The sequence below is a fragment of the Caretta caretta genome, chromosome 8 (assembly GCF_965140235.1).
Source record: "Caretta caretta isolate rCarCar2 chromosome 8, rCarCar1.hap1, whole genome shotgun sequence".
NCBI lineage: Eukaryota > Metazoa > Chordata > Testudines > Cheloniidae > Caretta > Caretta caretta.
The window spans coordinates 70,872,604-70,889,717 of NC_134213.1; the positions used below are offsets into that span (position 1 = coordinate 70,872,604).

At 39.8% G+C, this 17,114-nt stretch overlaps 1 protein-coding gene across 4 annotated transcripts in view; it reads right to left on the bottom strand.

Moving 5' to 3' along the window:
* Positions 1 to 860: 860 nt before the first annotated feature.
* Positions 861 to 17,114, bottom strand: part of SLC30A7 (solute carrier family 30 member 7) — a 53,172-nt gene continuing 36,918 nt past the window's right edge. For 3 of the 4 annotated variants that reach the window (XM_048862234.2, XM_048862236.2, XM_048862237.2), the window contains exons 9-11: positions 11,810 to 11,900; positions 10,542 to 10,691; positions 861 to 6,496 (exon numbers count right to left, since the gene is read on the bottom strand). In XM_048862234.2, the coding sequence (XP_048718191.1) occupies positions 6,449 to 6,496; positions 10,542 to 10,691; positions 11,810 to 11,900 (289 nt within the window). In that variant the 3' untranslated portion in view covers positions 861 to 6,448. Of the gene's footprint in view, positions 6,497 to 6,517; positions 7,599 to 10,541; positions 10,692 to 11,809; positions 11,901 to 17,114 lie in introns of those variants that run through there. The other variant, XM_075131592.1, reaches the window with a different exon arrangement.

A 17,114-nucleotide genomic window follows, 5' to 3' on the forward strand; every position in this document is an offset into this window, starting at 1 on the left:
AGGACTGCTTATCAGGAAAGTTTCACAGGTTTGAGCTCATCCTGGGGAGAAGCTTCCCCTTCCCAGGGGCATCATGAATGCTAGAAGACCTACCCCTGGAGGGGAGGAATGGCCTCTGGCTGGGAAGTTCAGATGAACCTAAGCAAGATGAACTGGGTAAGTGTGTACAAAAAATAGCTTGCCAGTTCTGTGCACCCTTACACCACATGCACTGTCCCACTAGCATGAGACAGACCTGCACCACATTCTCCCAACAGGATCAGTGCTCTGGAAAACTTTGCTGTGCTTCGCTCCTGTCCTACTATGCCACCCGAAGAATCACCTATGCCAGGGCAATCCAAGTAGCCGTGTAAGGGTTTAGCTACCCTAGCTCTCAAAGATGTAATTAATTTGGCCTATTTATTGTGTGCAATGGGAAAGTGAATGTGGAAAGAAATTAACGGGGGGGTTTGGGAAACAGCCAGGCCTGTCCATAAACCCTGCTCTACCTAAGAAAAGGGAATAAAGGTGAGAACATTGCAGCCTAGGAATCTGTTGAAGTGGTGACTGTTAATCACCTGAAAGTGACAGGGAATGGAAGAAACCATGTGGTCTGTCATTTCAGGGGGTTGCAGCCCACATGTTGGGAGGTTTGGATATGCCAGTAGGCATCAAAAATTATGTATTGTATTGGCGCCCCTTATGTGATTAAAACTGACCATCTGTTCTGAACTGTTCTACAAAAGCTAGTTTAAGGGGAGTTTTCTATCCAGTAGATCTACAACTTGATATTTAAAAGTTCTTGAAAAATCAGGTCTACAACATGGACTTTCAAGATCCTTACTTGTCAGCTAGTCACATCAGAAAATACACAGGCAGGGTTTGTTTTTAAAACCAAGTTTTATTGAAAGGAAATTTGATCCCAAATCTTTTTCAAATACATCAGATGAAATGTTTTACTTAAACCATTCAAGTAGAAAAAAGGTTACATTAAAATTTTAAATATTGCACTTGGGGCGAGTCATAATGGCTTAACGTCAGCACTCCCAAACCAAGTTACAGTATAGTGTCTCCACAACTGTATTTAGAATCAGCAATTTACTACTTAAACATTTGTTTATAGATGTTCTAATACCACACTATTAAATTTAAGCACACCAATAAGTACTTCATGTATTTGAAATTAACTGGAAAGGTGCAAACAGGACTCTGTTGCTGCTAGGAATGGTTTTGGTAATTTTTTCATTCACATTGCTTGATGTGCTAGCCAGCCCTTTCAGTAGCTACTGATTTCAACTCAAACTAGATCCTGGCCCATATTACCATCAAGGTTTTTGTATATGTGGAAGTGAAATATGCAAATTCCTTTACACAACAGTGCTTCTGCCAAACATTCTGTGAAGAGTAAAATTAACCCACAGGAAGGAACTTACACTTGAAGTGTGGCTCACTAAACCTGAAAGGTAGATAATTCTGCATTTGCACATATTGAGATGAATAAAAATTTCAGTTGCTAGTAGATCCTGGGAGAATGACCTGCATCTTTTGACAGGATACTATAACAACCTCCTGCCTGTGAAGGCCAGACACAGATGGTCACCAACACAAGGGCTTTGAGGAAAAGAGAAGTAAAATTAAAAAAAAATAAAAAGCAGAAAGAGGATCCCTGGTCTTGGGGCTGGGGAGAATTAACCACTGCAGGAGTGGGTAGTGCTATTGTATGCAATGCAGCATCCTATTAAGGTAGGGTCTGAGACCACCATATTTTGGTTTTGAAAAACCAGTATTAACAATGAGAGAACTGGGTTGAAGAAAGCTCCTCTGTATCGTATTATTCCTTTACCATCTAAAAATCACACAGTTTAAAAAATAATCAGCTGTCATACCAAATATAATCGTAAAAGCTAACTGAAGAAAACAGGACAAGGTTGTTCATGAATAAAGGTGCTGATCTGAACTGATACTTAAAACAATCTTAGATGTATTCTCATACCTATTTAATAAAAATACAACATCTTTAAAATCTATTTTCCATTTCATACAATCCTCAAGGTCTCATATGACATCTGAATTATGCAGTACCATAAGTCAGTGGGTGTGAAGGTACACGGAGCAGTGCATTGATTGTTTTCCTTGTAAGTTCTATTAAAACAATTTAGCATAATATTGAAGTACAGTGCTATTCTACAGCACTTTCTCCAGGTATCTCATTTGCATCCCCACAATACATTGATACTTACCATCTGTACTGAACTGGTGGGTATTTCCTTCCTCCCTTCTCTACCCAGATTTTTAATTCTTAAATTTTAAAAGTAAAACAAATCAATCTCAAATATAGTTAAAATAGTGAATCTTAGGTGGAAGCTAGTGCTATTGAGTATGAGTTAGAGTTCTTGATTCTGATAATAGACAGGCAGCCTGTCTAAAACATTTTAGATTTTAAAATTTCACAGGTTAATGACTGGAAGATCAAATACAGATTACTGCAATAATGCATTACAAAAACGTACTTGGTTCAATTATTCTGACATGCTTATTTTTTGTACTAGCTTAACCCATACTGTAGTGTAGCAAAGATACTAGATTTACTTAAGCTCCTCACTTGGGGGCCACTCACGCACAGTGTGTAACTTTATTCATGTTTAACTGTTTACAATCTGATCTTATAAACTCCAATGGATGGCCTGTTTTCCTCCACAATATGTTCAATGCCAAGCAACATTGTAGGTAGTAATCTTATACATATTTCTAGTAATGAGATTCACTGTAGCACCTTGCTGTTATGTCTTCATGGAGAATTAGATGGGATTTTGACAGTTATCAGGTTTGTCAATTAGAAAAGTGAAATTTAGCAAGGTTCTACTGTAATTCCTCCCCCCCCAATCATTCTTAAAATAGACCATCTTCTGCAGGGATTCAGGATAAAGTCAAGAGATTACAACACCTCCATTAGTATATTAGAAGCAGAATCTAATGTCATTTGAAACAAAATAGTTGTAAGTAGTCCTTGATGTTCAACATTCAGGGTTTATATCAGCCTGACACCTGTCCCTCACAAGCATCCTACCCCAAAATGGACCAGAGTTAGCCCAGGACAGAGCATCCTGAAGGCACAAAATGCATTTGTTGGCCTCTATGCTGCCCAACCAATGCTGTTTGGACTCCATGCTACAGGAGTCAATTTACACCAACTTAAAATGCAGGGTATGCCATCTATCTTCTTTTGAACAGTTTACTTGCACATTCTTTTAAAATAAGTCTACTCAGCCAAAAAGTCATGTACTTGAAATGACAACACAATCCTGTTGCTGGACAGCAAACAACTGGCTTCCACACACTAGCACCACATTTAAATTACATTTTACAAAAACAAATGTGGAAGTTATGTGCATCTTGCTATAACATGGCAAACCATCCCAAACACGATTAAGATAGTCATCTTGATTGTAAAAATGTGCATTTCTCATGAGCAAGACACCATGGGCCTAATTCCTCTCCCGAGTCTCAAATTAAAGATCTTCCTAGGCAAGAAAAATTTAATCTTTGTTACACGTAGTTTAAAGGGCAATTTTCATTAAAGCTCAGCGTGCAGAAAACAGATTATGTTCTCAGTCAAATACTGATCTTGGCAAGGAAGATTAGCCATATAACCATCTTGAGTCCTTTTAAAATACACAAGAGAAAAAAAAAAAAACAGTAACATCCAAGCAATTGCTCACTTGCAGCAAGACATTTAGGAAGTCACAGCAACTGAAAAAGCATCCCACAAACATTCAGCTAAAACATTCACAATAAGCAGCTTACCCCAATAATTTGGCTTGTGTTAAAAGTATTTTAAGATGATTAGGAAGCTTTGCTCATCAGCCCAGAAACAAATCAAAGCTGTAAGTCTGGAAAGCATAATCACTCCAAAAAATCAGTTTGAGGTTATGGCTTGTACAATTTAGGTGAAAGAGGCTGGGTCTTCCTTTTAAAATGGTGGCTCAAAGTGACAGAGGCCACCATCCTTAAGATCAGTGGATTGTTGCATTATTGCCTGTGTTAAAGACCACCCAAACAAAAGACAATACCCACAGTCCATGTATGTGTATGACATTATGGAAGCAATGGAAGAGGTCTTACCTTCAGGTTTGAATCACAACTTTGTACAAATTAAAAATTATTAGTTCATTCAGCACTCGTATATCTGCATCAATCTGGTGAGCTCAACTCAAGGCACAGACTAGCAACTGAGCAGCATTCATATATATAAAAATACAGACACAGTGAGTCATACAGGAGGAATAACACTGAATTTAAGAAGCTGCTTATCCCTGTAATATAAAAACTGCAACAATACAGTAACATCTGCAGCAAAGCCATTGCACTATACAAACCATCCCTGCAATTCAATCTCCGGTATTTCTGTCGTCTCTGTCATCCTCAATGCTCATCAACTGTCACTAAAGTTGAACTCATTAGAACTACAATGCTCCTTGGTTTTACTACTACCCATTACTAGGTATTTAAATCAGTTACAAGGACAGTGATATCTGCATCAGAAAAATACCTAGAATTCGTACCAGTCAGCAGCATGTTTGATTTTTCAAGTAAGCATCCTTGTCTTGTTTTACTCCACTAACCTCTGTACATTAAGTGTAAATTTATTAATTCATAAGTTTCCGATCAAACAGAAAATTTATTTCCGAATAATAAAAAGGAGACTTCTTTTTTCTTGCTCTGTGTCCTAGTCAGACTAACCAACAGCTTCAAATGTGGAAATCAAAGATACACTTGAGGGATCTTTACTGTTCAGTTTCTGAATTCAAACGGAATGAGAGACTACAGTAATTTTGCACTGATAACTGCAGTAATCTAATTTTAGTGGAAGCATTGCATCTACAGTACAGGTGTTGTAGGATTGTCTCAGGAATTTAACACTCATTTTGAGTTCAAAATATAAATTAATGTAAGTGCCAGTAAAGATATGGACTATGGGTGTTTCTGGAAAGCGCTCTGTGGACAAATCTTTGTGAGTGTGTGGAAACACACACAAGACCTTGATAAGACAGATCATGCTCATGTCAGAATCAAACAGGTCAACTAAGAGAATGTGACCTTACATAGCACATCCAATAGTTCTCATTTCCACTGCAGATACATTTGCCAGGAAGAGCTCCTCTCCCCTCTTCTCCTCAGTTTAGTAACTACTTCCAACCTCTTTAATGGTCTATTAAAGCCTAGTAGACTAATTTTCACAGCAAAGCTTTGACAGAAAAAAGATTAAGTCCGTATTTGAAAGATAAAAGCAAACCAGCTCTTCCATTATTATCATTATGCTGCAACTGCCTTTCTCTATTGCATGGTGACTTTAGGAACATGGTTATTGCAATACAATTTCCAATTACTATAACAGTAGAGAGAAACTTTCATTCATAGACTTAGACCCAGGGTTGAACATTTAATTTGGTTAAAACAACTCTTAGGACAATATATCAAATAGACAGATGTTTTGAAAGCAAGTTTCCCCACAATAGCTTTAATTTGTAATGTAAATTAAACAAATTTAACTCCAGTTCATTTGATAAGATGCAAAAGTAAAAGGGAGTCTAAAATCTACAAGTATGCAAGTACAAAGTCACATACATCACTAGCAAGAATAAGACTGTGACTGTATAAGAACAAGCTGTAGCCATAAAAGTAATAAAAACCCTTCATGTTCCATGTTGATGCTGGCAAATACTTCTTCTGATATAAAGGCACTTTGAGAACCCAATATGGTTTGGTTCATTAAGTTTGCAAAGTACAAACAATTTTACAAACATACGATTATAATGAAGAATGCCACCCATTGTGACATTATGTACAAGACTGCGCTCCAATTTTTGATAACACTGGTTTTGTGGGAACGAGCAGCTTTCAGGCTTGTTCATGTGAACTGGGGTGTGAATCTACTCAGTGCTAGCCTGCCAGAGACTAATGGTCGATGTGGACCCTGCTGACATGTGCTTAGATCTAGTCCTCTTTAGAGCAGGACTAGATCAAAGTGCACTAACAAACCGTTAATGCATATAACAGGAGCCACATGGGCAGTTAGTCTGCAGAAGGCTAGTGCAGAGTAGATTCACACCCCAGCTTCCTATGAACAAATTTTTTTTTAGACAAGCCCTTCATTAAAGACATGACCAGGAATTGCAGTCCCACAATCTTAGTTTCCTGTTGGAACAATTGTAGTAAGTAAAAAACAAAAAAACAAAAACCCACAAAAATGAAAAAAGTTTGGGGGCCACAAAAGACAAGACCAGAAGTCCAGGACATATCCTTTCAGTTTTTACTCCTTAAACGTGAACTCCAGAAGTAGCCAAAAGGCAGCAGTCTATTTGGTCTTGGTTAACTGGGGTGGTGGTGGCTCTGTCTTGAAGAGTACTATGTTTTATATCATTACAGTACCAGAAAACTTTGGTCCAAAGAACACAATTTATGATGTTCACTACATGGCTGCAAAGTCAATCTGTACATAAAGCTGTCTGACTCCTGCCTGTAAACACAAGAGGGAGAATTAGAAAACTGAACAATTATGACCCACACAACTGTACCCCAGTTCCAAATGCTATCATACGTACACCTTTTTGTTTGTGTACAAACCTTTGTGTTTGTGAACAAACAAATCTACTGGATAGCTTGTTCTATAGTAATGATTTTACGAAACATACTCAAACATCCATTAAAAATGGATGTATGTAAGTGCATGAGTTGAAGATGTGTAGGGCTTCTACAATGTTAAAAAAGCTTATCTTAAAGCACAAGTTCTTCAACCACAATCTAAAGATCACGTGACATACATTTTTAAAAAGTCTAATGTGTGTGTTTTAACCATTAGAACGGATGCCAGTTCAAGTGAGGCAAAGCATTAGGATGTGACGTAGTTTGAACTATGAAGCTGTTCTACAGCAAACAGGGATTTGTAGAGAAGAGAGGCATGGCAATGGTGTATTTATGTGAAACACCAAAATAACTTTTGGCAATACTCTATGAGCACATAAATTACAAATCACCCCTCTGCTCAAAAACCTCAAGAGATTAAACTTTCGTTCCGCCATCATTTTATATCAAATAAGGAGTAAATTATTTAAGAGACTATTAACCCTTAAAGTCATGCTGCTAGGCTGCAAAGATGGTGTGCGTAGTTCCTTATGCAGAATCATCTTCAGGAGAAAGATAACAAACATAGAATGAGAACACATTGCTGAGAATCAGATTAATGTCAACTAGCCTCTTAGATGGCTACGGCAGTGGAAGACAACTTTTAGCGAGCTCAAGATCTACACAAAAAATGCTCAGCTTCCATGCAAATAATCAAAACATCCACGACTGCCTCTCAGAACTTGTCTACATAGGAAGTTATACCAGTATAGTTAACTGCTACAGTCACCATGTGGACACTTATGCTGGAATAAGGAGTAGCTTTTTGCTGTTTAGCTTAAACTACTTCCAAAATGGCATAAACTAAACCAGAAAAAGCCATATTTACTCTGGAATAAGAATGTCCACACAGGGTGTTATAGCAGTTTAAATTGATACCTTACCTTACACTGGTACGACTCATGTAGACAAGCCCTCAGTCAAGGATGTGCCATACTCTAGAGTAAACGTGAGAACTAGAATCACTTGACTTGAGTCTTTAGGAACAGAACCAAACTCGAGAAAATGTAATATGTCTGGGTCCCTGAAGTGTATAGGACTTTGTTTCAGCAGTAATGTATACAGACACTCCCCGGGTTACGCAAGACCCGACTTATGCAAATTTGCACTTATGGAAAAAGTTCCATAAGCTAGGAATAGGAGGTTTTTTTGTTGGGTTGGGGTTTTTTGGCGTAACATTCGGGTATACGTTTCCAACTTAACGCAAAATTCAAGTTACGCAAGGCTTTCCGGAATGGAATGATTGCTTAAGTCAGGGAGTGTCTATATTGAACATCCGAGCTCACTTTGACTAACCTGCCAATTACAACTTTAAGAACTATGATCTCCGGTACTGCTCAAAAAATGCTTGCTCCACCTACTACCACATATCAAAGGGAAAGAAGATGTATCCTTTATCCTAAGTCCATTTGATACCAACCCCTAGAGTGAACATATAGAATAGGTGACATCTTGCTAGCAAAAAAGTCTCTTTCACTGGAGATTCAAGAGATTTGAGATGACAAAATAATTACGAGGCTGTCCATCCAAACAGACTGCCCCCACAGCCAAGCTAACCTTCCCAAGAACTGGCCCTCCCACATATGTAAGCCGTCTCCAGACTGAACTGTTCAACCTATTAGCTGTTTTAACTGACCAAGGCAATTCCTGTTTTCCTCACTGACATTATAAATATTTGGGCTCAAATAAAACTCCCTTCCTTCGGCATCTTGTCCCTCTCTATTGATGATCTCCTTGAAGTTAATCCTAGGTCTATGGGATAATCAGTTCATTATCATGTAATGTTGTGTCACATATTGAATATCACCACTTTAGTAACAATCTGACAAGATTTTATTAAACCTCCAATAGTTAGAAAACGGGGCAAGAAAAAAGTATGCAACAACTGAAAGGTAAATTAAGTTTGAAGCCCATGTATAAAAGGTTTCATCCCTTACTATTTACCTAAGTATTTATATGCTGCTCTCTCCCTCTCCCCACTATCACGGTGCTTCTGAGTGCATCGGAAGGATTTAAGACCAGACATTACAACAATCCCTTACTTTCTTCAAGCCTTGTAACAGAAGTAACTTGGTTAGTTTACAGCTTTGTTTTCAAAGGTGCACGTGTGTTCACTGCACACAACTTTTTTTTTGCAGAAAAGATTAAGCCAAATAAATGAGTTTTGCATTAAGTTTCCCGTCAGGAAACTGCGTTTTCTGCCACCATGACTAGTTATACATCTAAGTGCAAGTTGGTGAACCAAAAATCTGAGGGCAGATGCCCTTCACTGTGAGATAAGTTCAGAGAAAGCAAGTTCTTGGAAGCATTCCCATCTTCCTGTCTGCATCACCTCAGTTTTGCACAGGGTCAACGTTTGGAATTAAAGCCTCCCTTTAATGCAGATGCACTGTGCATTCTTAAGTAAAACAGTGTGGACACAAATAAGTACATGTAAGTTCCTATCTGAACTCTTCAAACAATGCTACTCGAATTTGATGAATTCTAGAATAGAGTTAACTCTGGGGAATATGGACAGGTAGAGGCCAATTCAGAGCTGAACTGATGCTACTCATCATCTACAATCTAAGAATTTCCTGTGTTGGAGAGGCACAGGTATCTGAAGGAAGGTATTCCTCCAACAGACCAAACATAGGATGGCTCTTAGTCTGACAGTGGTACATGGGATGTCTATCCAGAAACATCATCAAGAAGTCAAAAACAGGACACAAGCCTGGATTCTTTGGAAGCTACAGAACAGAGAGGGATAAGTATGTTGGCTTTTATTCATAAAATATGCAAAAGATTTCTTTTTTTCTGGAGAAAACTTCCTATTTCATTAGAGTGAAATCAGGGAAGGAGAAACATTGGAACTCTATATTATTTCAACTGCCCAAATATATACCATTTTTAGAACTGAATGGTATACAGCACCTTGTAACACTTGAGCGTCAGATCCTGGTCAAGGTAAGATGTCTTGTGACTTAGAGGTTAGATACAACAAGGTGAAATGTAGCTTGTTAGAGTAAATGCAGCAGATACCATTAATTTTTTTTTAAACTGTGGCATCATATGTTACGGACTTCAGATATTAGCTATAGACAGCCAATTGAATCTCATTGCCTTTCCTTTTAATGCATCAGTTAGTGATAGAAAACTGGCTTTGGTTGTTGATTTTTCTTCCTTTAACAAGAGAATATCAATTTCTAATGAAGTGCCCATGTAGTCTGTATTGATTTTGGCAGTCTAACCTCAGCTGGAACCACTTTTACCACACAGTTTAAGATACAGAAGTTATTTCTTAGCCTAAGAAAAGGGGAAATGCAATGATCTCAAACCAGCATATGGTAATGGTTGGTAAATGTTGACTTTAGTGGCTACCACCGCCTGGAAGTTGCTAGAAGGCAACAAAGCATGCAGAAAATGTGGCTTCTTAGAGCAACAGAAGTGAATGCCAATACAGAGGCATCACAGTGGATGCAGAAGTAGGGTTAGTCTCTGTGGTCAGACATCTCATCTTGAAAGCCTCATCTGTTTTCTTGGTCCCTGGTATATCAACATAAGGCTTCAATGCACCTCTAAGACTACAGCATTCTGATGTCATGTCTCCCTTTAAGAGGCAGCAAAGAGACTGATGAAGAGGAATGAGCCACATATATTGAACAGGTTTCAGTTTAACCATTCTGCTTCTGGTAGCTGGAGTTAATCATAAGTTTAACAACAGTGTTTGGTTTGGTGTTAAAGACAGAACACAGAACTGTTACTTTTATAAACATTTTGTTGCTCCACTTTTATTTTTACATCCATGTTTTCTCCATCACACACACACACACGCACGCACACACCACGGTATCCAAGCATGCTACTGTGTTCCGAGTTTCTAACAAGTAAGGCAGACATACCTGAGTAAAAATATTGTGAGTTTGGCTTAGAATCCACTTGGCGTCAGCATCAGGAGCTACAAATAGTTTCAAGGTCCCTATGTAAACATCACTACAAAGGGTCCAGAAGTGTGGATCATGTAAACTGTAAACTCCTTGCAACTGCTGAACCTAAAATACCAATGACAGACATTTCAAAAATGATTTCTGAAAAAAAATACATTACCACACACTGTGCTTTCCTTTATAGCAAATAGCTAATAGCTAATATAAATGTCAGGCATAAAGTACTCATCTTCATAAGAGCATTTAGTGAGGTCTCATTTAAAATTAGTACTTTTTGTCTTCAAAAGCATGAGGAGGAGAGTTAAGTGGAAAGGTTCTATTACATATCCGCACAACTGCTGCACTAGGCTACAGTTGTATTACACATTCCCTTCACTGGAACCTGGTGTTTGTTCTTCACTCCTTTCTAAAAACAGTTTTGTTTGAGGCAAGGAAGGCGGCACATGTACAGTTGTTTCAGGGTGTGCAAGATGCACCCAATTCTCATCTCAACCAGGAATTCTTTTTGTGAGATGTTTAGTGCTACACAGCAATCCCATAAACCACTGGGGGAAAAAAACAAGGACACTTCTTTGGTACATGCATCATGCTAGCATTCCATAAGAGACATGAAATGTATGCAACACATACAATACTGTATAGCTATCAGGGACACAATTCCAAATGCAAACTATGTTTTTAATATGCCTCACCACTTCTTACGAAAGGTTAAGGTAACTGCTCTAGAGGGGGAGAGAAAAATACTCCTTTTTCTATTCAAAGGATCTTCAGCAATGGCTGCTGAACATCAGTTCAGAACTGGAGAACGAGCAAATTCTACAGACAAAGAACCAACTGGTCTTCTTGTGAAATTTCCATTATACTGCTCTCTAATATGCACATTAGGCTTACACCACTTTTTTTTAAAAAAATATATCGTGTCAAAGGTTTTGAGATCTATTCCAAGCCAAAAAAAGTGTATACTGTGAAGGTTAGGTTAGGACTACAGAATATGTAGAATTTGTGACTTCAGATAGTCAAATCCAGGTTTTTTGTTATGCTTTTGAGCATTTCCAGATAAGCTTTCATTCATATGTATGTGTTTAGGATAGATTTAAGGAATCCTCTGTGGATTTACTGTTAGGAAAACATTCCAGAACACCCCCTAGAAGTCCAAACGTACGTTGCTTATTCATTTAATAGTTAAGTCTTATGCAAACATGTCCTGAACTGGAACAGCTCACCCTCTGATAGCACTGAGGCAGGGCACTTTCCAGGGAAGGCGGAGTTCGCTGCATTAAGATTCCAATGGACTCTCTTAAAAGTGGAACAACACTAGAAAGAAAGTAAGAAAGAACGAACGAACAGTTAATTACAGCCACATCTTCAAAGGATGCAGAATACAACAGCATTACCACCACTTTCTGATAGAATAAGTAAAATCAGTCAGGATGCATGAGACAATACACTGAGGAGAGAGCATTATTACAGATTCACCAGAGTGGGGGAAAAAAAACGTTACAATGACATCACAGTAATACAAAAGCATGAATCTTTATCGCTCAGGCATTTTCTATAAAGACCGTCAAGCAAGAGTAACAGTTTCATTTTGTGGGATTTAGGATGGAATCTTGAAACTATGTTCTAAAACATAGGGAAGAAAAATCATATGGTAAAGTGTAGTTTAGAACCAAGATCAATTTCAAACAGCAATTATAATAACCATAAAAATGTGCAAGAAAAGTTAAATCATTCTTGCTTTTGTCTCTGGCTTGAGACATATTTTTCTTATGAACTAAGATGGGGGCAGGGGAGGACATCATAAAACAAAATAAGCATGAACCAGTCCAGCCAGAACAAAACGATTTGTCAAGAACAGCCAGCTTAGCAAATTCTTGATGTTAACAAAATGTGGGGGCCTCATCCAAGCCCAAGCAGTGAACATTTGGAAGCAATTTGAGGTTCCTTCCTGGCTGTCTACTCTAGTGCAAGGAGCAAAGAAGGAGCATTGTACCAGCTAGGACAGAGGTTTCACACAGAACAAGTTTTACAATTCACAAGTTTTACAAATTCACTCCTCATGAGCAAATGCAATAAGTTCACAAGCTCTTAAAATACATCACCTTACTGCATATACCAAGAATAAAAGTACCCTGAACACCATCTTAAAACGACTACACCCTTTTGGCTTAGTGTAGCATAATGAAACTTCACAGATGAAAAGTAGTTTGATCTTGTACAATGTATATATATTTCAGCTTACATTTAAAACAGACTGCACTTGTAAACCACCTGACACGCTCTGACAGTAGGATCAGCAATATCTGAAACTGGAAACCAGATGCCAACACCAGTACAATAATTGGAATAAATGTATTGCTTCCGAGTGTCACAATCAGAGGAGTGATGGGATGAATGTAATCAGAGGGAATTTAGAATGAATCAGGAAAGATTTTGTAAGAGTGAGATCAATTAGACCATTTGCCAAAAGAAATTGTGGAAGCCTCATTTAAAGCCAAACAAAGCACTGGAGACACATTGTAGAGAAAATTCTGTTTTGGCACAGGGGATGGACAAGATGATCTCATGGGTCTTTGCCATTGCTAATTTGTTAGTCTGTGGTAAGTTTAAACAGTGATGTGTCACGTCTTTCAGACAGTTTGACCTATAAGTGTACAGGAACTAAGCTGTTCCCGACAATGGACCCCTATATTGTGTGTGTCACAAACATCACTTTTCAAGTGAGAACAGGCATCCCTGAATGGATCTGAAGTTAACCTGAACTATAATTCATAAATTTACTTCCTGGTATGTGACCTTTTACAGTACTATGCAGAATAGGGATACAACTTGAATACCAGCTTACTGAGAACTCTACATTTCATAGTGACGTGCTTTGTCAGTATTTTAACATAAGGCTCCGACACCTAAAGCTTTAGATAAACTACAGGGACCAGGACTGCACATTCTTTCATAGAGGAGGGCAAGAAGGCCTATTAGCTGGTCTTCCTATTTAAACAGAAGTGTCTTCCTCAGCCAGAGAAGGAGGCCATACCAGTCAGCAAAACAACATATGAAACTGAACTTTGCTGGAAATATTTATGACTTCCTAGAAAAATATAACTATTGATAGCATAAAATGGTATTTAACTTGTGTCATTTGAAATTGGGAGTGGAGGTGAAGTGTCTGTTGAAGGTCTGGGTGTATCTACCCTCTTGAGAGTCTGAAAATTTTTGTCATTTGGTGCAAATTAGTCCATTCTAAAGGTTGGGTTTGGCTAGTCCGTATGGCTGGATCAAACCAATTTTTAAACATGGTGCACACTGGACGAAGGAAACACCCTGTTAGAAAGCAATTTAGCAGAAGCTATCTTTAAACCACGGTTGCTTAACTCTGCTGGGACCCCAATGTAGACAGGATTTAAGAGATTGGACATTTCTAAAGTTTTGTAATTATGAGTCCCCAAAGATAGCGTGTGAAGCATCCCCTTGACAGATAATAAATCCAGTTGTAGCAACACTTAACACAAAAAGAACTATCTTCCCAACCTCAATTCTTACACAAGTAAGGGACTGAAAAATGAAGAGATTTCAAAAGATGAATGGGAAAAAGATGACCCCACTATCTTCCCAGCACATGCAGTGTGACAGGAAAGTCTTACTGAAAAGCAAAAAGCCATCCCTAAAAGGAAATGGGAGGAAGAGTTTAAAGACAGAATCTCACCCCTGTGAGGAGACTTGCGTTTTCATTACTTGTATTTGTGAAATGGTCCTAACAAGGCTTTGAAACAGACATGTAACTAGATAGTTTTAGGCAATAATACATTTCACACCTTCGCCTGCTGCCTACCTAGACAGAATTTTCTGCAAAGCAGCACTGCATTTATTAAAAGCCCAACCACATAACCAATACAGCTGTGTCAAGGAACCTGGTTACTATGTTGTTTCAGTCTGTAGTGTACAATGGAGCTGAAAAATGTTCTATAATCAAGCTAATGTCTTATCCTCCATGTCCCTCTAGTGTGGTCACTGAACTTAGGTTAAGAATATAGCTTAGTTATGGAACAGTGTTGAAACAGACCAGGGACAATATAAGCTCATCTCCACTGCACTGCGGATTACGGGCTGTGAACTGTAGTGTAACCTACTGTGTTGTGCTCTAACTACCCCACATAGATCCTGCTGGCACGAACTAAAAACTATCCTGTTCGCACTAACATAGTACTGTTGGAAATGGGACTACATCAAGGTGAGCGAGGTACCTTTTAGTTCGACACAGGGAATTTAAAGAGCACAATAGGTTAGGATGCTCTACAGTTCACAACCCCTTTAGTCCAGACCGTGGTGCCATGTAGACAAGCCTTATGTTGAGGTTGGGTTCCCTGACTCAAGACATAGCTGTAGTGCAGAAAGTTGCATTGTGAAAGTCATCTTTGCAGCAGAAAGGGACAGCTATTATTTCAGGTAAGTGAAAGTTCTGATTTGGCAGAAAGCCAGCTGTGATAAAGTGGGGGTTTTCAGAATATTTTGTATGCATATTGTGCATGCCTCCATTTCCCCTATGTACTGCAAGTTTAACTAGGGGAAGGGGAAAAAGGTGTTTCTTTGCAGAAGAATCCAGAGATCCAGATAGGCCCTGGGTCCTGACAATTGTCTGGTGATTTGCTATCAAGTACCTGCCAACCCTGGCCCTCTGCAGGAAGCCAGCCGGTGGGGCCAGCTATAAAACAAAGAGCAAGTCAGGAGGAGACCAGGTGACCCTGTTAGCCTGGGAAAAGGAACAAAAGACTAAGAAGGGGCCAAGGGGGTAGCTACATGTGGGCCATGGTCTGCTGGAAGCAGGGATGCTGAGGGTCTGAGAGAGCGCACCCTGGGCTCCAGTCAGCCCCAGAGGGACTTGGCTGTTTTCTGTTCTCCATGCTAACCTAAGGGCCCCCATGCTGTATTCCAGACATTTAACAAATCCTTCTGTTTTACATCACTGTCTCAGAGTCACTCTAGTCTAAAGAGGTCAGGGTTCCATTGCTCCCTTGGGATGTGCAAGTCTTCCCCTGGAGATCCAATTCGAGTGGACTCACTGAGGGGAGCTCACAGACTGAAGGCTTGAAGGTGCGGTCCCAGGAATGTGGTGAAGCCAAGTGGCTTACCCCAGTGAGCGGGAGTAACCCTCAAGGAGGGTTGTCACACTGAAGGGGTTCTACCAGCCATGTGAAAGCACCACCATATGTGTGGTTCCATGATACCAATATTAGTCAGCCTCTAAAAGTGAGAGAATCCAGAGTTTAGGGCCAGTGATTTTCCATTCCCCCCCCCACACACACACACCCCCCCCAGGGTAAGTTTTAAACAAACAATACTGTACACAGCAATGATTGTGAAGCTTGGTTGAGGTGGTGGAGTCAGAGGGTGGGATATTTCCCAGGGAATGCCTTACTGCTAAATGATGAACTAGCTCTCGGCTGAGCTCTCAAGGGTTAACACGTTGTTAATGTAGCCTCATACTCTACAAAGCAGCAGGAATGGAGGGAGAAGACACACACACACCACATGCGGGGGGTGGAGAGGGAGAGACATGCGCATTGCCTCTTTAAAGTACACTGACCCTACTCTAAGTACACTGCCTTTTTAAGCAGATCAGAAGTTGAGACAGCAGCTACTGCCATCATGCTCCCTCGGTCCTGAGCCCTGTCATGTCCCCGTCCCCCTGCTCTGTGGAGATGGGGGGCAGGAGTGTGTGTGGGGGAACAACACCCTGACATTACCGCCCCCTCCCCCCCCACAGCAAGCAGGAGGCTCCCAGGAGCAGCTCTAAGGCAGAGGGCAGGAGCAGTACATGGCAGTGGGGGGAGGGACAACTGAACTGGCCTGCACTTGATAGCCTGCTGAGCAGCTGCTGCACAGGGAACTTAGCGGACCGGGGAGCTGATAGGGGGGCTGTCGGTCCACCATGGTTCCAATCCCCCACCAGCTCGCTGCAACAGGCTGCTTTTCCTGCAAGCAGTGGACAAAGCAGGTGGCTGCCAAACAACATTATAAGGGAGCATTGCGCAACTTTAAATGAGCATGTTCCCTAATTGAACAGCAACATAACAACGAAACAACATTAACCGGGACAACATTAAGTGAAGAGTTACTGTACTAGAAAGCATTGAGATCGTGTTGACTCTATGCTTGTGAGAGTACAATTACTTTCTGGGCCAACCCATCAGGAATGAGGGTAGAGAATACTAAGAGGGTAAAAAGTGGAGTTTGGCCAAACATCACTAATATTTTGATTTTTTCCACAGTTTTTTTAATTAGTCATGGTGGGGCTTGAAATTCTTAGGCTTTTTTCTCATGAGGTAGCTCATACACTAGAACTTCCATTCGCTATGATTAGTTCTTGATGGCAACAGACTGAGAAGGAAAGCAAACAGCATGGAAGCGTCCTGGGGAACAAGCCACAGTGTATTCTTAAGCATTCTTGCTTAAGCACACTCTGCAAACGATGCAACTAACAGAAGATGCAATTTCCATAGTGACCGCATCTGGGAATAGAAAAGGTTGAGG